The sequence below is a fragment of the Rhinolophus sinicus genome, linkage group LG06, assembly GCF_036562045.2.
Source record: "Rhinolophus sinicus isolate RSC01 linkage group LG06, ASM3656204v1, whole genome shotgun sequence".
Classification (NCBI taxonomy): Eukaryota; Metazoa; Chordata; class Mammalia; order Chiroptera; family Rhinolophidae; genus Rhinolophus; species Rhinolophus sinicus.
This window is the reverse complement of record NC_133756.1, coordinates 11,057,506-11,081,601: the sequence shown is the minus strand read 5'-3', so window position 1 is coordinate 11,081,601 and position 24,096 is coordinate 11,057,506. Positions and strand designations below refer to the sequence as shown.

Below are 24,096 nucleotides of genomic sequence, written 5' to 3'. Positions count from 1 at the left end.
ACAGAGGATGTGAGCGTTTAAGAGAGACTGCGGGAGCCTTCTGAAGCCCCCCCTTCTCCTGACCGCGCCAAGGCTTCGCCCTACACTTAACTCTGCAGTTGCCTTGTCTCTACTTTCCCGGGGAAAAAGAGGTGGAGAGCCCCTCAATCTTTTTTTCTCCCTTTTCAAAAATTTCAGTAGGAAGCAGAATCATACCTCCTCCTCTTCCGTCTTAGAAATAGAGATTCTCCATCCTTCAGCCTCTGCAACCTTGCTGTACCCATCAGCCTCTTTCCTGGTCCTGGAAAAGAGCAAGGAAGCACGAAGGGTCAGACTGTAGAGGAGATAGAATCCACTGGTCAATCCATAATAGGCACATTTCTGAGTCTGGAACTGAGATGAATGAATAAAGACCAACAACCCTTTTATACTACATCTTCCTCATTCTTGAAATTACTGTAGATCTGGCTCTCATTCAGCTGGGGTACACCTTCAAGTTACCTTTTGCAAGAAGGATAGGTGAGTGGTAGTTTCTGTCTTTTCGTATCTGAGAAGATAGGATTGGTTTGTGACTCAACTTCCCTGTCTTTTGACAGTTGTATTGCAGAAAATCTGAGGCCAGTGTAATTTTTATTCTTTTGTAAATATATATACGTATGTATTTACAAACATACACAGATGTGTGTATAATTCTTTAACCTACTGATGAAAGTAAAATTTAACAAGTTATCACTCTCTTTTCATTGAGTTTGACTGGAACATAGTAAAACGTTTGATGTGCACACTTTTTTTTTTAAAATTCCTGGAAAACTTTATTCAGTTATTGCTTTGAGTAGAACTTCTGATAGTTCCAATATCTCTTTTAAGAATCTTTCTAAGCCTTAGGTTGTACATCTGTTTCCTCATTCTCAAATCTTGTTACTTCCTTTATCATTTTTTAGCTCTTAATCCATTTCCTCTGCCTTTTGGGAGACATTGTCCAATTTGTCTGGTTTTCTGGAACAACATTTCTGGGTTTTTTTTATTATCTCTGTTGTGATTTAATGTTTGCTGTTGCATTTACATTTAAAAAGTTTGTATAGAAAGAGAAAAAAGCATCCATAATTCTATTACTCAGGCACAAACAACTATTAATATCCTTCCACAATTTTTTTCTGTCTCTATCTTCATATCTAGAACTATCTACTGTAAAATCCCTTTTGTATAATATTATATGTAATACAAATTTTTTCCTGGTATTTCATATTAATAATCCTGTTGGTTTGATAGAGGTGGATTTAGAAATCATATTAAAGAAATACTCTTTTATTTCCATTTATTAATAAAAATACCAAAGTTCCACTGAGTGAGCACTGTTCTGTGTTTGGCAATGTGCGGTATGAATTTCTACATTAATTCATTTAAATGGAATGATAATCATCTCTCAAATGATGAAACTGAGGACTGAGAGGCCAAGTAAGTTAACCAGCTTGTAAGTTAACCAGCTTGTAAGTTTAGACCCATCATTGAACTCAGGTCTGTCTACTGCCAAAGTCCCTTGGCTATATAATGCTTCTACTTTTTTTTTTTTTTAATTGGGGAACAGTGTGTACTTCCAGGACTTGCTTCCAAGTCAAGTTGTTGTCCTTTCAGTCTTAGTTGTGGAGGGTGCAGCTCAGCTCCAGGTCCAGTTGCCAGTTGCTTGTTGCAGGGGGTGCAGCCCACCATCCCTTGTGGGAGTCGAACTGGCAACTTTGTGGTTGAGAGCCCCCTGGACCACGTGGGAATCGAACCGTCATCCTTTGGAGTTAGGAGCACGGAGCTCCAACTGTCTGAGCCACCGGGCTGGCCAATAATGCTTCTACTTTTTACTGAAAAAAAAAAAAAAAAAATCAGGAATGGATGTTAGTTTTATAAAATGCTTAGGGACATTTCAAGAGGACCACATGTTTTCTTCTCCTTTGACCTATCAGTATGATGAGTTCTATTAATGGATTTTTTTTCAGTGTGAATTCTCTTTGCATTCTTAGATTATACCCTACTGGATATGAGTTATTCTTTTAATATTTTGCTGAGTTAATTTGCTTGAATTTCAATATTTTTTCTATCTACATTTATAAGAGAGGTTAGTTTAGTGTTTTTTATTGTTCTTTGTCAAGTTTTGGCATTATAGTAATTCTGGCTTTGGAAGAAGAATCAGGAAGAATCTCTCCTTTTTCTTTTTTTTTTGCTCTGGAACAGTTTAAATAGCACAATTATACATTCTTTGAAGGCATGCAAAACCATCTGGGAAACTCTCTGAGACCTGCACCTTTTTGGGGGGCAAGGTTTGATGATATTCTCAATCTTTCCATAACTTCTTGAATCAGTTTTGTTAATTTGTGCTTTCATAGAAAATCTTTGGATGATCTTTACCTAATTCATTAGCCTGGAAATGTATATGTACATGTTAAAATTTTCCTCAAGATCTGGAGTTAACTCTGCTTTCTCCTCCTTCATGTTGTGTGCTTGTGATTTCTTTTTTCTTAATTATCTTTGCCAGAAGTTAATTTTATTGATTATGACAAAGTCAGCTCTTAAATTTATAAATTCATTGCTCTTTACTTTTGTTGCTTATTTTATTGTTTTATATTTATTAATACTACTCTCCTGCTTTCCTGAAGTCTTTTTCTGAGTGAGTTCAGTGCGTAGTTATTTTTGGTTTTAATATTTTAAGCCTGTGAAGTTCCATCCGAGTATAGCTTTGGTCACATTCAGTACGTTTTTATACATAATATATCACATTGTTAGTATTGTTAGTTTTCTTGTGAGATATAATTCACATAACATAAAATTTCATATACCTTTTAAAGTGTACAGTTCAGTGGTTTTTTTTATATAGTCACATGGTTATGTAACCAGCACTATTTCCAGAACATTTTCATCACCCCAAAAAGAAACCCATTAAGAGTCACTCCCCATTCCCCCATCCCTCCAGCCCTTACTAACCACTACTCTACTTCCTGTCTCTGTATTTGCCTATTCTGGGCATTTCATGTACGTGGAATTATATAATATGTGGACTTTTGTGTCTGGCTTCTTTCACTTAGCGTAATGTTTTCAGGGTTCATTCATATTGTAGCACATACCAGTGTATCTTTTTTTTTTTAATTCATTCTTTTTTTTTTTTTGTTAATTGGGGAATATTGGGGAACAGTGTGTTTCTCCAGGGCCCATCAGCTCCAAGTCGTTGTCCTTCAATCCAGTTGCGGAGGGCGCAGCTCAGCCCCAAATCCAGTCACCGTTTTCAATCTTCAGTTGCAGGGGGGGCACAGCCCACCATCCCATGTGGTAATTGAACTGGCAGCCTTGTTGTTAAGAGCTCGCGCTCTAACCAACTGAGCCATCCGGCCGCCCCTCCAGAAACTCAGCAGCAGCTCGTTGTCTTCAATCTAGTTGTGGAGGGTGCAGCTCACTGGCCCATGTGGGAATCAAACAGGCAACCCTGTTGTTCAGAGCTCACGCTTCAACCATCTGGCTGCCCCATCAGTACATCATTTTTTTAATGGCTGATTAATGTTCCATTACATGGTTATACCACAGTTTCATTTATCCATTCATTGGTTTATGGACATGGGCTGTTTACACGTTTGGGCTATTATGAATAATGCTGCTATGAACATTTGTGTACAAGTTTTTGTGTGAACATGTTTTCTCTTGGATATATATCTTGGAGTGGGATTGTGACTATGTTTAGAGATAGGGCCTTTAAGGAAGTAATTAAGATTAATGAGATCATAAGGGTGGGGCCCTAATCCCGTATGACTGGTGTCCTTCTAAGAAGAGGAGGAGAGCCATCAGAACTTGCCTGCTGTCCCTGAGTGTACACAAAGGAAAGGCCAGGTGAGGACACAGCAAGAAGGATGCTGTGTGCAGGTCAGGAAGAGAGTCCTTACCAGAATACAATACGAGTCTGCACGCATCTTGATCTGGGATTTCTAGCCACTAGAACTGTGAGAAAATACGTTTTTGTTGTTTCGGTCTGCAGTATCTTGTTATGAGAGCCTAAGATGACTAATACATATGGTAAGTTTTTCCTTTTGAGGAACTGCTTGACTTTTTGAGGCATGGCCAATATTTATATCTTTTCTGGATACTAGACCCTTGTATTACTTTCCTAGAGCTGCTGTAACAAAGTACCAAAAATTGGGTGTCTCAAAAGAAAAGAAATTTATTGTCTTAGTTCTGGAGGCTAAAAGTCTAAAATCAAGGTGTCAGCAGGACCCTGCTTTCTCTGGCTTTTCCAGGGGAGAATGCTTCCTTGCCTTTTCTAGCCTCTGGTGTCTGCCAGCATTCCTTGGCATCCCTTGGCTGTGGATGCATCATTACGGTCAAGTGGTCATCTTTTCCCCGTGTGTATTCACATCATCTTCCCTCTACGAGTATCTGTCTCTGTGTCCAAGTTTCCCCTTTTCATGAAAACATGCGTCATATTGGATTAATGACCTCATTTTAACTGGATTACCTCTGTAAAGACCTTATTTCCAAATAAAGTCACATTCTAGAGGTAGTGGGGGTTAGGACTTCAACATATCATTTTTGGGGACACAATTCAACATGTAACTACCCTTATTAGATACATGATTTGCAAATATTTTCTCCTCCTCTGTGGGTTATCTTCCACTTTCTTGATAGTATCCATTGAAGTTCAAAGTTTTAAATTTTGATGAAGTCCAATTTATCTATTTTTTTCCTTTGGTTTCTTGTGCTTTTGGTTTCATATCTAAGAAACCATTGCCTAATCTAAAGTCATGAAGAATTTACACCTGTGTTTTCTTCTAGTATTGTAGTTTTGACTCAAATTATTTTAGAAAATGTGTTTCAATTTCTGGATGACTTGCTTGTGTTTATCTTTTTGTTTCTGCTTTTACTTCTCCATAATTAGAGAAAGAGATCTGTACAGTTTTTACTCCCTCCTCCCTTCTTCCAGCAGGGAAGGGGGATGTGGCTGTTGAGCAGGTTTCCAATAGTGTCCACTGTACTCTTGGCCCCCTCGGATGCTGGCTGAATCGCATCACAAATGTACAGCAGGAGAGCAGGTGCTTGGGCTCAGCTTTTAGCTTCATTCTCAGGATTTATCAGACTTTCATATAATATATCTCTGTGGGGTCAAATGCAACCTTCTCCTATATCTACATACTGGCGACCTGTTGCTTTCAACAAATGTTTCAAAAAATGACATTCCTGGGCCGGCCCGGTGGCTCAGGCGGTTGGAGCTCCGTGCTCTTCACTCCGAAGGCTCCCAGTTCGATTGCCACATGGGCCAGTGGGCTCTCAACCACAAGGTTGCCAGTTCAACTCCTCAAGTCCTGCAAGGGATGGTGGGCTCCGCCCCCTGCAACTAAGATTGAACACGGCACCTTGAGCTGAGCTGCCGCTGAGCTCCTGGAGGGCTCAGTTTGTTGGAGCGCGTCCTCTCAACCACAAGGTTGCCGGTCCGACTCCCGCAAGGGATGGTGGGCTGCGCCCCTTGCAACTAGAACACAGCAACTGGACCTGGAGCTGAGCTGCGCCCTCCACAAATAAGACTGAAAGGACAACAACTTGAAGCTGAATGCACCCTCCACAACTAAGATTGAAAGGACAACAACTTGACTTGGAAGAAAGGCCTGGAAGTACACACTGTTCCCCAATAAAGTCCTGTTCCCCTTCCCCAGTAAAATCTTAAAAAAAAAAAAGGCATTCCTAGCTACTTCCTATCCGTGCCCTCTGCTTGTATCTACAAGGGACTGTGCCACCTCCTGGGATGCTTCGTCACTCCTCTCCCTTTGTGCCCACATCTTTTCTGGGAGCTGCCATCTCAAGTGGATTTAGGCTGAGAGGCGCTCCATAGGGATAAGGAAAAGCACTTTTCCTCAAAAGCAGCTATGCAGTCAAGTGATGGCTGTCCATTGTCCAGTTAACAAAGACGGTGCTATTTTTTAAGGGTCAGACAGTGGGAGGAAGGATAAAGGACCTTTCAAGTTATTTTTAGGATGGGAGGCAGTGCCACTCTGTGGGCAGCTTAACCTGGAGGTTCACTACAATTCCACTTCTCAGTCTAGTCCCACTGGCTTTATCACAGGCAGGAAGATGCCACTCCACACCTCCTCCTCAGCTGTCAAGACTACTCTATGGTGATGTTCTGGGTTTTCAACTCTTTCTTTTAATTGGAATTTGACAAAGACTGGAGGTGGGGCTGCTAGATGGGTGCCACTTAAAACTGGAAGCCACGTTCACAGACTTTTCAAAGAGTGAGCTACGTATGCCCTGCCTCCATTTCCTGGGCCCATCACTACCTGACATCAAGCTCCCCTCAGTGCCCGGGAGTCACGAGGAACCTCCATGTGGCGAAAGCCGGAGGGCACTTTGAATCATCTTTCCCCATCTCTTCTCAACACACGACGCTGCCAACCACTGGCCTCTGTTGTTGGCAAACGTCTACTGAGTGCTCACTCTGTGTCCGGTATTGTGCTTAAGCTCTTTGTGTTCGTTACTTCATAAAATTCTCCCAGCAAGCCTGTGAAGCGTCGTCATTGTTTCCAAGCTAACATGAGGAGACTGAGGCACTTGCTCATAGACCCGTAGCTAATAACCGGAAGTGTCAGGAGAGAAGCTTCTTAAATGTTCTCTTCCTGGGACTTCTGCGACCTTGTTTGCTCCGGGTCCTCCTGTTAATTCTCCGGCTCCTCCTTTCCAAGCACCTTTTCCTTCGTCTGTCTTTAAATGTTGTGGTTTCTTGGCTTTACTTCCTAAACGTTTTTCCTCCTCTCCTTCTGGGTAGTTTTACCTAATCACTTTCTAATGGGTCTTGGATCTCCATCTTCCTCCCAGACACCTTTTGTGAGCCCCGGAACCCCTTACCCAGCTGCCTTTCCAGCAGCCTGTCTGGGAAACCCCTTGGATCAACACATGGCAGTGAAGTCGTGATCTTTCCCCCCAGGAACCTGGTGGTCCCTGGCTTAGTTCAGGTGTTAGTACTTGTTTGTTTGTTTTTGCTGCTGTCCATTGGCGTTATCTAGACTAGTGGTTCTCCAGCTTGTCTACATATTAGAATCACTGAGAAGCTTAAACACACACACACGCACACACACACACACACGCGTGCGCACTCATACTCTAATGCCTAGTCCCACCCCACAGAGAATATGATTTAATTGTTTTCAGTTGTACTTGGGCATCAGTATTTTTTTTATTGTGGTAAAAAATACTTAACATTAAATTTAGCATCTTAACCATTTTAAGTGTGTTAACTCTATGCACACTGTTGTGTAACGGATCTCTAGAACTTTTTCATCTTGCAAAACTCAAACTCACTGAACAATTGAACAGCAGCTTCTATCCCCCACCAGCCCCTGGGTAGTTCTATTTGGTACTTCGTATGGTCATTCTATTTCTAATTCTTTGAGGCACCTCTATACTATTTTCCACAGCAGCTGCATCATTTTACATTCCTACCAACAGAGCACAAGTGTTCTAATTTCTCCACATCCTTGCCAACACTTGTTATTTTCTGTTTTTCTTTTCTTTATTTTTTTTTGGGGGGGAGGGTTGATAGTAGCCATCCTAATGGGTGTGAGGTGATATCTCATTGTGGTTTTGACCTGCATTTTTCTGATGATTAGTGATATTGAGCATCTTTTTATAGGCTTGTTGGCCATTTGTATATCTTCTTGGAGAAATGTTTATTCAAGTACTCTGCCTATTTTTTAATTGTGTGATTTGTGGGGTTTTTGTTGTTGATGTTGAGTTGTAGGAGTTCTTTATATATTCATCCCTTATCAGATATGTGGTTAGCAAATATTTTCTCCCATCCCATAGATTGCCTTTTCACTTTGATGATTGATTCCATTGCTGCGCAGAAGTTAAGTTTGATATAGTCCCATTTATCTAGTTTTGCTTTTGTTTCCTGTGTTTTGGGTTTTATAGCCAAGAAATCATTGCCAGATTTGATACTAATGTCATGAACTTTTCTCCCTATATTTTCTTTTAGGAATTTTATAGCTCCAGGTCTTATGCTCAGGTCTGTAATCCACTTTGAGTTAATTTTTGTATGTAGCGTATGGTAAGGGTCTACCTTCATTCTTTTACCTGTGGATATCTAGTTTTACTTACACATTTGTTGTAGAGTCTATCCTTTCCCCATTGTGTAGCTTCGGCACCTTTGTTGAAGATCATTTGACCATACAAGTCAGGGTTTATTTCTGGGCTCTCTATTCTGTTCCACTGATCTATATTTATTTGTGCTAGTACCATACTGTTTGGATTACTGTAGCTTTGAAATATGTTTTGAAGTCAGGAAGTGTGAGGCCACCAGCTTTGTTTTTCTTTCTCAAGGTTGTTTGAATATTGATGATCCTTTGAGAATCCGTATGAATTTTAGGATGGCTTTTCTCTATTTCAGTAATAATAGGCCATTGGGATTTTGACAGGAATTACATTGACTTTGTAAATCACTTTGAATAGCATGGACATTTTAACAATATTAAGTCTTCTACTTCATAAACATGGATGCCTTTCCATTTATTTGTGTCTTCTTAAAGTTTTCAGCAATGTTTTATACTTTTCACTGTACCAGTCTTTAGCTTCTTTTGATTGTTTATTCCTGCGTATTTCATTTTTTTAAAAAAAGATTTTATTGGGGGAATGGGAACAGGACTTTATTGGGGAACAGTGTGTACTTCCAGGACTTTTTTCCAAGTCAAGTTGTTGTCCTTTCAGTCTTAGTTGTGGAGGGCGCAGCTCAGCTCCAGGTCCAGTTGCCGTTGTTAGTTGCAGGGGGCACAGCCCACCATCCCTTGTGGGACTCGAGGAATCGAACTGGCAACCTTGTGGTTGAGAGGACGCACTCCAACCAACTGAGTCATCTGGGAGGCAGCTTAGCTCAAGGTGCCGTGTTCAATCTTAGTTGCAGGGGGCGCTGCCCACCATCTCTTGCGGGACTCGAGGAGCTGAACCGGCAACCTTGTGGTTGAGAGCCCACTGGCCCATGTGGGAATCGAACCGGCAGCCTTAGGAGTTAGGAGCATAGAGCTCTAACCGCCTGAGCCACCGGGCCGGCCCATACTTCATTTTTTTTGATGCTATTATAAATGGCTTTGTTTTCTTAATTTCCTTTTCAGATTTTTCATCATCCTTGCTCAGGGGCCATGCTAATCTTCTCTGTATCGTTCCAGTTTTAGTGTATGTGCTGCCGAAGCACGCACCTCCTTTTCAGATTTTTCATTGTTAGTTTATAAAAATCCAACTGATTTTTGCATGTTGATTTTTTTATCCTACAACTTTGCTGGATTTGTTTATTAGTTTTAACAGGTGGTGGTTGTTGTTTGGTGGAATTTTTAGGGATTTCTACATATCATCTGGGGACAGAGATACTTTCACTTCTTCCTTTCCAACCTGGTTGCCTCTGTTTCTTTCTCTTGCCTGCTTGCTCTGGCGAGGACTTCCAGTTCCGTGTTGAATCGAACTGGTGAGAATGGACATCATTGTCTTGTTGCTGATCTTAGAGGGAAAGCTTCCAACCTTGCACTGCTGAGTAAGATGTTGGCTGTGGTCTTTTCATATATGGCTTTTATTGGGTTGAGGTAGTGTCCTGCTATTCCTAGTGTGTTGAGTATATTACCTCTTGACCAGATCATTAGAATAGTTCAGTAGCTGGCCTTCCTGCCTATGAAGCTGTCTAATGTCTCTAATCCCCAGAAAGTGTAGAAAGAGCGTGGGTGATTAGAACCAATCACCATAAGGGTCTGCAGCAGGAGACCGGGTGCTTCCCCCTCACCCCAGGAGCACCTGAAGTGGAGAGCTGTAGGGTGACAGGGGCCTTGCTTCCCTCTGGTCTGGACCCCTCAGGCTCTGCCCCTCAGGAACCTCTTGTCGCACCCACAGCCCTTTAGACCATGCCCTCAGCCTTCCCTAGCCCCTCCCCCACTCCTGCATGCCCGGTCCTTCCAGCTCCCTGGCCTTGCCCTGCAGTTGGATCTCTGTTGAGAATCCCACAATACTTACTTTCAGGGCCCTGGGAGGAGGATGAGATTCGCAGGGACCGAGTGGAGCCCCAGAGTGTGTCCCTGTCATGGCGGGAGCCCATCCCTGCTGGAGCCCCTGGGGCCAACAGCACGGAGTATGAGATCCGCTACTATGAGAAGGTGAGTCGGAGCCTGGGAAGGACCTGGGGCTGCATCCCTGGCTGTGGTCTGTCCCCTTTGCCAGTCCGCTTCCTCTTCTTTACAGCCTCCTCCCGGCAAAAGCCCTTCTTACTTTCTTACTAAATATGTCCACTGGCCTCCCAGGAGTTTCTTCCTGTCCCCTCCATACCATGGACTTCCCTGCTCTTCCTCATTCCCTCAAGTCTCCGTTCCTCACTAGGCATCATCTTTATTTTCACCACTTTTGCCTAGTGTGCACAATTGACAAAGAGCTTTGTCTGCAGGCTGATCCAGAGTTTTTGTGCCCAAATCATATGCATACAATTTGCAACACTTTTAAGAAAAAGAATGCAGAAAGATTATGTTGTCTCCATTTTTACACAAATGTGTGCGTGCTGGAACACATTGCTAGGTCAGCTGGTATAATTGCACTGATACAAAGGATGTGTAACCCACCATTTACAAATGAAAAATATACAGTGCTCCTTATTGTAAAGTCCTTCTGGACAATTGATTCTCATAGGATGCTTTTGCTGACCTCGGTCTGTCATCAATCTGTGGTTGCAGTTCAATCATGATTTGACAAATGGAGTTACAGTCCAATCCGCTCTCTCTTTCCCCCATAAATATATTGTCTTTAAATCTGATATGTAATCGACTGTTAAACTGTTTCTCACCTTGGTGCAAATTTTATTAAAGTGAAACCTGGCTTTCAACTTCAGCACCATATGTGTCAGAACTTCACTCACTTCTCAGTGACTCAAAGGACTTCTTTGCTGACTCAGACAATAGTTTTTAAATCCCAGAAATCTATTGAGAACTGTGAGTTGGGGCCGGGGGGATATTGGACAGGAAGGAGGAGAAACTTCTGAGTCACTGCGGGACGACCTAGAGGGTGGGGTGCCCTGACAGGTGGAGAACCACTGAGGGGGAGGGGCAGGTTTGGGGTAAGGTGGTGAGCTTGGCTTTACCCAAGTAGCATTCAAGGGGCCATGGGACATCCAAGTGGACTTGTAGGTCTGAAGCTGAAGGGAGAGGCGTGGGCTAGAGAAGGAGAGTTGGGCTTTCAGCACACAGATGGTCGCGAAGCCAGAGGACCAGAAGAGATGCCCTAGGAGGGGAACGTGAGTGGGATGAGTGGCCAGGACAGAGTTCTGAGGAGCCCTGCTATTTAGGAGACAGCAGCAAAGGACACTGGGAAGGAGCGAGGCGTACAGCAGTAGCTTAGAAAGGGCTCATTGAACTGACACTTGGGGATCAGAGTACAGACACAGAGTCTCGGAGCTGAGCTGGGCGGATGCTCGCAGGCCCTCAGAGAGTGTGAATTTGCTGGGAACTAAAACCCTGGAAAGGAGGAGCCAGTACAAAAGGGACTATTTGAAGTCTTCAGGACCATCTCATGGAGCCCAGTGACTAGGGTATTGCTGGAGCCACAGCGCCCCTCACTTGGGCGTCTTTCTGCACCCCAGTCCAACCTCCTCCGCAGAGGGGAGTGCTCAGAGCACAGCATGCGAGGTGGGCAGCGGTGCTCCTTTCCTCCGCCCCGTCCCCAGCCTGCTCCGTTTCCTAGGTCCTGCAGCCATTGCCTCACTGTTTTTCTAAACTGTTCACATGCCTGGAAGGGAGATTCTGATTGGCCCAGCTTGGGTCAAGTCTTCCCTGGTCCCTAAATACCATGACCAAGGGACTGGGGCCACAGGACGTCATGGAGGTGCCCTTCTGTGGGTGTGGCAGGGGCTCTAATAAGGAGGTGTGGGCAGAGACGACATGATGGGAGTGTCTGTAACACCTGCCGTTATCAGATGTGTGGAGGCAGCACGATGTAGAACAAAAAGCGCAGGACATGAAGGAATGGAGGTGACACCTTGACCTTCATGTGACCTTCACCTCAAAAGAAGATAGAGATGCTGTTGCGAGGATTGTAGGAGGTCGGGCTTCTAGAGGGTCTAGTACGGCAGCTGACGGTGAGCAGGGCCTCGCTCAGTGACGTCTGTCACTGGTCCCACTCTCCAGTGCAGACCCTGGGTGAGCTGCTTTACCCCCTGAGCCTGATTTCCTTATCTGTGAAACAAGACAAATAAATCGAAAAGATAGGACAGTTATGAAAATCAGATGACAAAGGGAAGAAAAGGCTTGTGAGCTGACCAAGACCAGGCAGGTGTCAGGGCCCGTTTTCTTATTTTTCCCTCTGAGGCGTCAGGCCCAGCTCACCCCTTGGGCTGCCAGGCCCTCATGTCCATCGTCCTCTCAGCCCCGAGAAGGAGGATCTAGCACCTTCTGTAAAGTTTCTCTTACTCTGAGGTGGGGCTGTGCTCACTGACTGTGGGGTGGGAACTTGGGGGGACACTGTGGAAGAAACCTGTGCAGTCCCCCGAGACGACTGGAGTCAGGTTCTCGTGCTCCTAAGGGTGCTCCCCAGCCCCTCCCCTTTCCCCCGTCCCTCTCCCAGAGGCGTGGGTCTGGGCCTCACGCCGCCGTCGCCGTCGTCCGCAGGGTCAGAGCGAGCAGATGTACTCCACTGTGAAGACAGGGATGCCTGCAGTCACTGTCACCAACCTGAAGCCGGCCACCCGCTACGTGTTTCAGGTCCGGGCTGCTTCCCCAGGGCCCTCCTGGGAGACCCAGAGCTTCAGCCCCAGCATTGAAGTACAGACCCCAGAGGAGGGTAAGTGCCGAGGGTCAGCGAGAGGGACCTGGGCAGGAGACAGATGGGAGAGGGAGTATATGTGACCTTAAGAGAGCCTACAAAACTGTTTAATTCATTAAAACCTAATTAAGTAATAAATTGGGAGGCCACTAACTGATATCTACTTGGCGACATGAATTAGATTGGGTACCTGTCCTGGAGGAGCTCACAGGGAAGGGGGTCATGAACCCCTACACCCCAAGTCTCTGCTGTGGTTCCCTGCCGCACAGGACCTATCCCATGTCTTGTGCGAACATCCGTGCCCTCCCCAAGATCCCTGCTATTTCCTTGGAAGGAGTTCTAGTGTCATGGTCACCTCTTGCTCTGACCGCTAAATTCTTGTTCCCATTCTGTTTCTCTCTCTGCCGTGATCATGGACCCAAACATGGCACACTTGGCCTTAGAGTGTGAAGCCAACTTCAGTGAATGTTGGGAGCCATGTAGAGGGGGTGCACTGCAGCAATCAATGAAACAAAACAAAACAAAACAAGAATTGCACACTTTCAATGGTGAATTGTATGGCCAGGGAATAATTTCTCACTGGAGCTGTTATCAAGACAAAATAAAACAGAAGCTGAACATTAGATATCTTGATCCTAAAACAGCTCCAGCTTCTCTACTGCAGTGCTCTACCACAGCCCCCCTTCACTTCTCTCCCCTGGTTCCTCTTCTCCCAGCCACCCCCAAGTTCCCTTTCAGGATGCCCACAGAGCATTTAGCTCCCTCTTTTATTGTTTCGCCTGCTGCTAACCCAGCCCTTGGGGTCTCACCTCTATCTACCCCAAGCAGCTCGTGAAAGTATTTTCCTAGACAAAGGCAATTCCCCCTAAGAGGCATTCTGGCACCAGCTGTCAAGATAATAATTCTTTCCAACCTGCTACACGAGTCTAATCCAAGATAGGAAGAGTTCTGAGCCCGAAGGGAGGTGGAGATAAAATGTTGAGGGAGTCTGAGTTCTGGGAAGGAAGACAGCACTTCTTGCTTGGATGCCTGTCTGTGCCAGACCTCAGCCAGGTGCTGGCAAGAGGAGATTAGAGCCATGTCTTGACGGCTGGGGAACATTTCAATGTGTGGAGACGGGCAGGGAAGGCATTTTGGAGAGAGGAAGTCATCTGAACAAAGGCTCATGGCTCTTGCTGGCATGAGTGTGATGTGTGTGTGTGTGGGGGGGGGGCGGAAGAGGGGCTGATGACCTCCATTCTTCTGGTGTTTCTACGTTAATAGGTACTGTTCAGTTCCGCAGCCTCCTTTGCTGCGGGCCTGGCTATGGGGGGTTGGGTCTTCCAATCAGCAGAGTACTTTTTCCAGTAGCTGTGACCCCAAATCAAGATCATGATGAAAGCCCATGCTTCAGCACTGTATTAGTTATCTATTGCTGTCTAACAAATTGCCCCCAAAACTTAGCAACTGAAAACAATAAACATTTGTTATCTCCTGGTTTCTGTGGGTCAGAAATATGGGTGCAGCCTAACTAGGTGCCACTTGGCTCAGGGTGTCTCACAAGGCTGCAGTCAGGGTGTCCTCTGGGGCTGTGGTCATCTCAAGGCTGAACTAGGGGAGACTCTGCCTCCCTGCTCGGGTTCTTGCTAGCTCTTACAGTTCCTTGCCTCATGTGTTTCTCCATGGGGCTACTCATAACACAGGAACTAGATTCTTTTAGAGACTGTGAGTGAGCAAGAGTGCACCCAAAACAGAGGCACCATCTCTTGTAACCTCATCTTGGGAGTGCTATCCCATCACTTTGCCACATTCTGTTCATTAGAAGCGAGCGACTACGTCCAATCCACGCTCCAGGAAGATGAACACCAGGAGGTGGGGACCCCGGAGGGCCGCTTCCCACGAACACCCCATCTCCATTCTCCATTTCCATGTCCACCTGGACCCTGTATTTCTAACAGTCCTTGGTAACCACACCCCCTCTGCCCCTGGCCAGACCCTGAGCCCTGTTCCCCACCTCTGGAACCACGGGCTCTGAAATACCCTCTTTGACCCTGGCTTTGGCGGCCTCTGATTCTCCCTCTTCTGTCCCTTTTTACTTGCTCTGTGACATCCATCCTCATAACAGCTCTTGGGGTCTGACCTCATTTCCCAGGCTGTCAGCCCCTCCTGGCCACACATCCATCTACCCAGCTACTGCTGGTTGTCCTGGCAGAACTACTCACCAGCTCTGCTCACCTTCATTCCCTAAACATCGTGCTGCACCTGCCCCCCCAGCCCCCAGACTTGGGTCATCCTCCTCTGTTTGTCCTGCATGAGGCTGCCCTGAGAAGTGTATTTTGAAATCCCAGGTTAGTCTTCAGGGTTGGACAACATTTTCCCAATCCTCGGTAGTTACCCCAGACCTCCACCTCTCACAAGCCTCCCCTCCCCCCACACTCCCAGCCAATGCCCTCATTCCTTTCCCCTGAGGCAGACGCTCTGTCCACTGTCCCTTGGCTCCCTGTGACCCGCAGGATAAAGTCCACATTCCTTGGCCTAGCACTCAAGGCCTTCCAAGTTCTGTCTCCTCCCCGGTTCCCTGCATCCCCCCACCTTCCGGCTTCACATCCTGCCACTCTCTGCCTCCACAGTCTCTTTCCAGCCACATGAGACAACTTGCCATTTTCCAGACCCAGCATGTGCATCTAAGCATCACCCACCTTGTCAATCTTCCCGGTCAGACACCTCTTCTGTGAAGCCTTCCTCACTGGCTTAGGAAGAAATTACTGTGCCTCTGCTCAGCTGTGTTCATTTCTGTGTTTCTTTTTTCATTCTGCAGTTAAGATTTTTGTTTCTGTCTCTCCCACTGGTCTGTACAGTCTTCCAGGGCAGAGATTCTGGCTCATTCATTACTGTCTCCCCACTACTAGCCTAGCCTGGCACACATGATGGATGGATGGATGGATGGATGGATGGATGGATGGATGGATGGGATGGGATGGGATGGATGGATGGATGGATGGATGAGATGGATGGATGGATGGATGGATGAGATGGATGGATGGATGGATGGATGGATGGATGGATGGATGGATGGAGCGATGGAGCTAAGAGCCTGGGGTCCTCTAGGCCCCTCCCTTGGTGAAATAATTCAAAGCAGAATCTTTTGGAATCAGGTTCAAATCTTAGGCTCATTATTTATTAGCTCTGTGACCTTGGGCAAATTACACAGCTTTTTTCAATGTCAGTTTCCTCAGCTATAAAGTGGAGACAGTAACACCTGACTGGCTTATTGTGATGATGAAGCAGGATCATTTGGTTAAGGCACATGGCATAATGTCTTGAATGGAGTAAGTGTGCATTAAATGTTAACTCTTATTGTTGGTGAATGGTCTGGTTTGGGGCTGCGGAGCTCAGATGAGAGGCCATTCCCCCTTCAGAGCTACCTTAAGTCTCTCATTGCCCATCTGAAAAGTAAAGAGGGAGGCGCAGGCCAGCCTGCCTGGATCCCTGTTCTCTCTCAGAGCTGGGCTGCAGTGGAGGCGCCCTGCTCTGGAGAGAAGGAAGCTCCAGGTGCCTCTTTGCTGGGGGCTGCCTGGTCCCTCCGCTGCGGGAAGGCTGGCCTCAAGTGCAGAGGTGCTGTGGGGCGAGGACGGGAGTCTGTCCTGGGGCTCACCCATGAGCATGGTCCTCTGCCTGCCTTTGCAGCTGCCTCCGCGTCCAGGGGCCAGAGCCCAGCGGTCGTCATCACCGTGGTGACCGTCTCAGCCCTGCTCATCCTGGGCTCCGTGATAAGTGTGCTGGCCGTTTGGAGGAGGTAGGTGGCTGGTCCCGGCCTGGCTGGCCCCAGTGCACATTAACGTGTGCTCACAGGCACCTCTCTCTGTACCCGCGCGCGCGCGCATGCAGACGTGCACATGCACGCGCACTGCTGTGGAGCTGAGGCCTGGCTAGCGGCGCCCTCGCCCCTCCCCCCACGTTCGCTCTAGCGGCTGCCAGCCCTGCAACTAGCTCAGCCGCTCGCTGGGGATGAGGGGGATTTAGCTCCTTAACTCATTAAATGTCAGAAGGCATTACTGAGGACGGAATCAAGCTCCGGCTGCTCCAGTGTGATTAGGATTCTCCTGAGGCACTCAGAGGCCTGCAGCCCCTGCCCCCAGGGGTCTTGAGGCCCTTGAACACAGGCATAGAGAAGAAAGGCATAAATTGTGTTGTGTGTGTGTGTGTGTGTGTGCGCGCGCGTGTGTGTGCGTGTGTGTGTGTGTGTGTGTGTGTGTGCACGCACGTGTGTGTGGGAGGGGGGACGATAAGGAGAACCCCCAACCCCCAGCAGAAGGAAGCTTGCAGGAGAGTGGGCAGAGAAAGGGGATGGGAGGAGGGGAAAGATGTGGAGCTTGAGTCTGGCTCAGAGAAGATTCCAGTCCTTTTACACACAGCAGAACCCTCGTGGTATATATTTCCCCCTTCTCCCCAGCGCCACGCTACCACTTGCAGAGGTTCCCCAGGCAGGTACCAGGGTGGGGCTGAAGTCAGCCTACTTGAGGGGTTAGACAGTCTACACGCAAAGGGCTGCATTGTAGGGAGCAGACGAGAGAAATGGGCTGGCCAAGGAGCCACATCTCAGCAGCCTGGAACTGCCTGTGGGCCAAGGGGACACTGAGCATTCATTTGGCACTGACTGCTTACTTGGCCGTAAGTGAGGCACTTGAAGATCCAGCTCTTTAGTGACAGAACTTAAAGGTCCATATGTTGGACCTATTGGGAAAGCAGGCAAGGGCAGGAGCTGACAGCATCTTGTCCTGGCCGTGAGGTGGGCAGCTCAGAGAGGCAGAAAGAAGAAAGGGGAGAGGTGAACAAGGAGCCGCTCTCCGGGAAGATTCTGCAGGACCAGAGCGGCTGCCCAGGAGTGCCTCGGATACAGACGCACTGGGCAGGCAGAGCAAGCCAAGGAGTGGATTTCAAAATGTGCTCAAAATCAAATGGCAGTGAAATGGGGGAGAATCAGCCGGTCTAGTGCTGATGGGCCTGGAGGCAAGCTGCTCCAGCAGGCGTGTCCCAACTTTGCAGACCTTAAAATCTCTCCCTGTCCCCCACTTTCCGAATCTCTGTAGTGCTTGCTCTATGCAATAGTCTCCTCACCTCCACTTTCCCTCCTCAGTCCATCCTGGCTCGCCCCACTTCTTACTAGAGGGTGTCGTCCAGTGGAAGCTTCTCACCTTCTCTCCCACTCTTGCATCCACTCAGCCTTCCCGTTCATCTCTACCCACCTCTCCCGGATGTTCCCCTCATTCATGGCAGTCCTGTCACCACGCTGGGTGACTGCAGTAGCCATTACACCACCAGTCCCAGTTCTTGGCCCCTCAGTTACCTGACTTCCTCATTCCCAAGGACCTTCTCTTCTGTTCCACCTCTGCTTCCTTCTCCCATGTCCTGACAAGGACCTGGCCATCACCCCAAACACTGATCCACTTCTACTTTTGCCCTGCAGCTCCCTGTCCTTGCAGCGCGTTCCTTCAGCCACATCTGCTGCACCTGCTCTTTAACCCCGTCATTAGCCCCTCACCTTCACCCCCAGTCTTCTCTGGGCCTCTCCCTTCTTTTGCTCTAGAGGACATGTCTTCCTCTTAGCCAGGATCAGCCCTCCTACCTGGGACCTGAACCCACCCCCTCTTACAGCTCAGGAACCTGTTACTATTTATAATGTCCCTTTCTCTCCTGCATAACAGCTAACATTTATTGAGTTAGTAGGGTCTTAGTAAGACCCTTAATAAGGTCTTTGCAACAGTGCCATCAGGCGAGGCTGTCGTCTTTATCCTGATTTTATTAAAGAGAACACTGAGCCACCCTGTCCCAAGGTTGCCAAGTAGAGGAGCTGGGAAGCCGGTCGGTGCAGTCACGTTCCAGAGCCCATGCTGTTCACTTCCTGTTGCGACCACTTCATCCTGTATGACAGGCAGCCTTTCTCCCCTTTCCCGTTGGTATGGAACCGCGACCACCCTTCTCCATCCTCCTTTCATGCCTCCGCCTTGAGCCTTCGCACGACCTCTCTCCCTGCGCCACTTTTCCTCCCTTGGTACCTAGACATAGCCGCCCTGACTTCCCTTTATTTCCCTCCTACTTCGCCCACTGTTCTCTTGTGATCTCCTTGGCTTCCTTCTCCTGCACCCAATCTAAACGTTGGGGGTCCTCAGGCTTCTTCCTTGCCCCACTTCTCACAGCTCCCGAATTTGTATCTCCAGAGCCTACCTCTGTTCCAAACTCCAGACACACACACACACACACACACACACACACACACACCCCTAACTCCCTTTTCATTGAATCCCCTGCTTATACCATAGGCCCTGCAAACTCACAAGTCCTTACATGAACTTCTGCTCTCCCTGTCTTGGTAAATGGCAGCACCATAAACTCTGCTGGGCAAGCTTTCTCCCGCTCCCTTCCTGCTTTCTAGCAATCTCCAAGCCCTGTGGCCCTGTCACTTAAATGTCACTTGAGTCCTCTCACTTTTCCCTCCATGGTCACCCTATAGCCTGAGCCACCCCCATCTCCTGCAGGGACAGCAACAGCAGCTAGGATGATCTTTCTAAAATGCAAATGGTTCACAGCACCCCCCTGCTCAAAATTCCCTAGGGGCTCTCCTCTGCTCACAGAATAAAAGCCAAAGTCTATCTGGGCTGCAAGGCACTGCCTCAGGGGCCCCTAAATGCCAGCCTGTGGCTTTGTTGATTGTGATGCAGTCCTTTGTTCCACAGCTGCTGCTGTCTCAGGGAGCCATTCTGATGGCTCTGGAAGGGGTCAGGTCCAACCATTATGTTGGTTTTCCTGACTAGACCCGAAGCTGCCCCTGAGTGCAAGGCCTGCCTGTTTGTTCACCTGTAGGCAGGGGGGCAGCTTGAGCTTAAAGTCAGGGGTGTGGATTTGGGTGCCTCTGGAGTGGCAAGAATGTGCACTGTGTCTCAAAGTGAAAATAACTAGGAATGCTGATGGGCTGAGGGGTTAGGTTGGAGCTAGGGTTACGTGTGTGCTGTGGGGAGGAGCTTTCAAGCCAGCAGAAAAAGAAGGTCCATCCCCTGTGGCACACATCTTGTCCTTTTGAAAGGACAAAGACATGCCGCCTTGGGATGCTGCTGAAATGGTAAGGGCGGGGCAGCCTGGCTCAGGGAATGGCTCCGACTCTGCACCCCTCTCCCCTCCCAGGTCCTGCAGCTATGGCAAGGGGGGTCAGGACGCCCATGATGAGGAGGAGCTGTATTTCCACTGTGAGTTGTCTGGGCCTGGCTTCAGGGGTGGTGGGCACCATCCTACCTCACTCCTCAACCCTCCTCCTTGCTGCCATTGCATGACTCCCACACTTCCCGCCCCTATCCTCAGGCCCGTGTCTCTCTCTCTCTCTCTCTCTCTCTCTCTCTCTCTCTCTCTGCGCTCCCAGTCAAAATCCCAACACGCCGCACGTTTGTGGACCCCCAGAGCTGTGGGGACCCGCTGCAGGCTGTTCATCTGTTCGCCAAGGAGCTGGATGCGAAAAGTGTGACTCTGGAGAAGAGCCTTGGAACAGGCAGGCTGGGGGTCCAGGAAACCTTGTCCATCCGAGAGCCCTGCCTCTGCCCTAGCCCCTCCCACCCTGGAAGCCATGCCTTCACCCCAGTCCCCCGCCCTGCCGAAGAAGCCCCAAGTCCATGTCCAGCCCCACCTCCACCTACCAGGTTCCAGAGTAAGGGCTGGCAGAGGAGTCTGTGACCCTGCCCTGCCTTCCTACCTTCTCCCTGAACCCAGGGTCCCTGAGATCTCTCCTGAGCTCTCTCAGGCCCTTTCAGGGCTGGTCTCTGCAGGCTGCCACTGGCAGAAGTTTAACCCCAGGCCTCCATGGGGCAGCTGGGAGCGGCCTCTGCACACTTGGGGGCCAGACATGCCCGAGCTTTAGTCCTGGCACTACGCTGACCAGCTGCGTGATCAGTGTCTCATTTGTGAAGTGGTCATGATAGCTGCCTCAGCAGGAGCTGATGTGTGGCCTTCACAAGCTCAGCACGAGGCCTGGCTCATGGTGGGTGCTCGCCCCCTAACGGTTAGCCTCCTGGTTTCCTTTCTTCCCGTCTACAAACCATCGGCCCCTGTGCTCAGACAAGGCAGCTGCTCTCACCAGGAGCCTGATGCTATGCCCTGACACTGTTGCCAGACCCACTGGGCAGACGCCGGAAAGGGGCCGCGTGGCAGAATGGATGTCATCATTATCCGTCCTGGGTCACCCTGGGCTTTGGTAACCTTCAGTGTTCTGGCATATGCCAAGTCCTCTCTCTGAGGCTCTGAAACCTCCTGCTGAGGCAGGCAGGGAGGAATCCCCGTTTCACACAGAAGAAAACTGAGGCCAAGAGGGGGAAAGAGAGATGAAGCCCACCACACTGCTGGTCCTCAGTTTCTCAGGAGTTGACCCCAGGAACTCTGAGTCCCAGACCAGAAACGCCCGTGATCCAGAAGTTGCTCCTCTTCAGCTCACCCTGCCAGGTTGGCTGGGAGTGGCCTCCAGGGGGGTGTCTGAGGTGCTGTGTCCCCACAGGGCACTTTGGGGAGCTGTGTTGCGGCTGCCTGCAGCTCCCTGGCCGCCAGGGGCTCCCTGTGGCCGTGCACACGCTGAGGGAAGGCTGCTCCGACTCTCAGAGGCTCAGCTTCCTGGCCGAGGCCCTGACCCTGGGTCAGTTTGACCACAGCCACATCGTGCGGCTGGAGGGGGTCGTCACCCGAGGTAGGGCCCATGCAGATGGAGATGACGGGGCGGGAGGGGGGTGCTCCTGTGCCCCAAGGCCCTTCCCTCAGCCATGAGAGGCAGTGCCTGTGAGTCCCAGCATGGAGAGAAGGCCTCAGCTTTCTTTCACTGACTCAGGGTGGCCCCTCTGACAGAGTGACCTTTCTGACTTGTGGTCACATTCTGGGGGGTGGATCATTGGACCTTGGGTGATCTTTCTTAGCAAACTTGTTGCAGCTCCTGACCTTGGCATTTGTCACCCTGCAGCTGACTCCTTTTCGTTCTTCAGCATAGGGGATCCTGGGCTGGGAAGGAGGGTGGCAAGCTTAGAGGGGTATGGCCTTCGTTCTGGCCATCTTGGCCCAGGTCGGAACTTACGTGGGGGGAGCATGTATGCGGAGGGGAGCAGACAACTCAGCCTCTGTATGTTCCCCGTCCCTGGGCACAGGAAGCACCTTGATGATTGTCACTGAGTATATGAGCCATGGGGCCCTGGATGGCTTCCTCAGGGTGAGTGGCCTGGGCCCTGGGGGGGTAGAGATGACCATGTTATTCTTGGTTCCTCACTTTTCTCTTTGGTGGGGCTTGGAGTTGAAAAAGTACCCACTGACCAGGCTGACCTGGTGGGTTACGGGGCAAACTGAAGCCCAGAGAGGGCCACATGACTTCCCGAGGTCACACAGCACCAGAGAGGCTGAGTGTACAGCCCTGGTCTTGGTCTCCTTGTCTCCCTCAGAGGCACGAGGGCCAAATGGTGGCCGGGCAGCTGATGGGGCTGCTGCCTGGGCTGGCGTCGGCCATGAAGTATCTGTCAGAGATGGGCTACGTTCACCGGGGCCTGGCCGCCCGCCGTGTGCTGGTCAGTAGTGGCCTCATCTGCAAGATGTCCGGCTTTGGGCGGGGACCCCGGGACCGAGCAGAGGCTGTCTACACCACCATGGTGAGGGCTTCCTTCCCCCAGGCAAGACTGCTCTATTTCCCGTCAAATTGCCCTGGAGTCGCATCCCCCCCACACTTGTGCCCCCTTCCCTGCTGTGTCAAGGTCACTTCCCCCACCCTGCCTCTCGACCCAGTTGGTCCCGAATAAATGCCAGTGTGGACGTCACCTTGTGGTTAGCTTGTGTGCCTTCCCCAGATGTGCCGCTGGGAGGATGGCAGGTGGGGCTGGCTCTGAGGCTCGGTGGGGTGGGGAACCTGGGTATGACCCCGTCCATTTCTGCCCCTGACCTGCGCACCTGCCCACAGAGCGGCCGAAGCCCAGCACTGTGGGCAGCCCCCGAGACGCTGCAGTTCGGCCACTTCAGCTCTGCCAGCGATGTGTGGAGCTTCGGTGTTGTCATGTGGGAGGTGATGGCCTTTGGGGAGCGGCCCTACTGGGACATGTCTGGCCAAGATGTGAGTGACCCGTGGCTCCAGCTCCTTGTCTTCTGATCCTCTTGCCCTCTGACCTCAGACCCCAGTTCCCTGACCCTTGACCTCCTAGCCCCAAGCCCCTCTTCACTGTTTACTTGCTTCTTGTCCCGTCTGGCCACCACTTGAGTCTTCCTTGGGATAGAATGTGTGTGTATATTGGGGGTACCTAAAACCTCTTGTCTGCTCCCTTCCCCCACCCCCATGGCCCAGGTAATCAAGGCCGTGGAGGATGGCTTCCGGCTGCCCCCCCCCAGGAACTGCCCCTCCCCCCTGCACCGACTGATGCTTGCCTGCTGGCAGAAGGAGCCAGGTGAGCGGCCCAGGTTCTCCCAGATCCACAGCATCCTGAGCAAGATGGTGCAGGACCCAGAACCCCCGAAGTGTGCCACAGCCACCTGTCCTAGGTACATTCCCATCTAGCCCCGTCCACAGCAGATACAGCTGACCTCTCCGCTGTCCACAAATGGCCTCCCAGGTGCCCTAAGTACAGCTGCCTCCCCTGTGTTACCCCTCCTGTCTAGGTATGACTGCTCACCCAGCTGCCCCAGAGAGAGCTAATATTCATGCCCACCTGCCTCAGGCACGTAACCTTTCATCCAGCTTAGCCACTTCTGCTTGTCTTGGATTTTGCTTCCCGTGTCCCAAGTACCATGACCGTTGACTGGATAAATATATGTGGTAATAGTCCTAACACGTTTGTAGTTCCAGTAAATAAAATATGTGAAATTAGTATTAGTTGTCCCCAAAATGGGTCACCTCCCAAACTCTCCTAGGTATGTCTACCCCCAAGCTGTTCAGATACTCCCAGTCCGTTTAGCTGGCTCAGGTGCAGCCCACTCACTTCCACCTGCCTGAGAATGTTGAAACTTCGTCTGCTCTGAGAATGCCTAGCACTCCATGTGTGCCAGGCCTGCCCTGGGCTCAGTTGCCTCCTCTTCTCCTGTCTTTTCGAGCTGGCCTCTCCTCAGGAGAGTGACCAGGTCTGGGCACCAGATCCCTGCTGTCCGCTGACCACTGCTCCTCTGCCTCTAGGCCTCCCACCCCGCTGGCGGACCGTGCCTTCTCCACCTTCCCCTCCTTCGGCTCCGTGGGTGCGTGGCTGGGGGCCCTGGACCTGGGCCGCTACAAGGACAGCTTCGCTGCAGCCGGCTACGGGAGCCTGGAGGCCGTGGCCGCCATGACTGCCCAGTGAGTCTAAGCAAGCCAGGGGCCCTGCC

The 24,096-nt window shown here is 49.5% G+C and overlaps 1 protein-coding gene and 1 non-coding gene across 4 annotated transcripts in view; one reads left to right on the top strand and one right to left on the bottom strand.

Annotated features, from left to right (window-relative positions):
* Nucleotides 1–24,096, top strand: part of EPHA10 (EPH receptor A10) — a 55,334-nt gene that overhangs the window by 28,652 nt on the left and 2,586 nt on the right. The window contains exons 9-19 of one of the 3 annotated variants that reach the window (XM_074334413.1): nt 9,988–10,121; nt 12,615–12,786; nt 16,435–16,543; nt 19,927–19,988; nt 20,159–20,284; nt 21,281–21,466; nt 21,915–21,976; nt 22,203–22,406; nt 22,712–22,861; nt 23,090–23,283; nt 23,912–24,067. In XM_074334413.1, the coding sequence (XP_074190514.1) occupies nt 9,988–10,121; nt 12,615–12,786; nt 16,435–16,543; nt 19,927–19,988; nt 20,159–20,284; nt 21,281–21,466; nt 21,915–21,976; nt 22,203–22,406; nt 22,712–22,861; nt 23,090–23,283; nt 23,912–24,067 (1,555 nt within the window). Of the gene's footprint in view, nt 1–9,425; nt 9,446–9,987; nt 10,123–10,206; nt 10,843–12,614; nt 12,787–16,434; nt 16,544–19,926; nt 19,989–20,158; nt 20,285–21,280; nt 21,467–21,914; nt 21,977–22,202; nt 22,407–22,711; nt 22,862–23,089; nt 23,284–23,911; nt 24,068–24,096 lie in introns of those variants that run through there. The other 2 variants (XM_074334414.1, XM_019726558.2) reach the window with 2 other exon arrangements.
* On the bottom strand, nt 9,076–9,178 carry LOC141572507 (U6 spliceosomal RNA). The gene has a single exon (XR_012497837.1). It is a non-coding gene; the product is annotated as a U6 spliceosomal RNA (small nuclear RNA).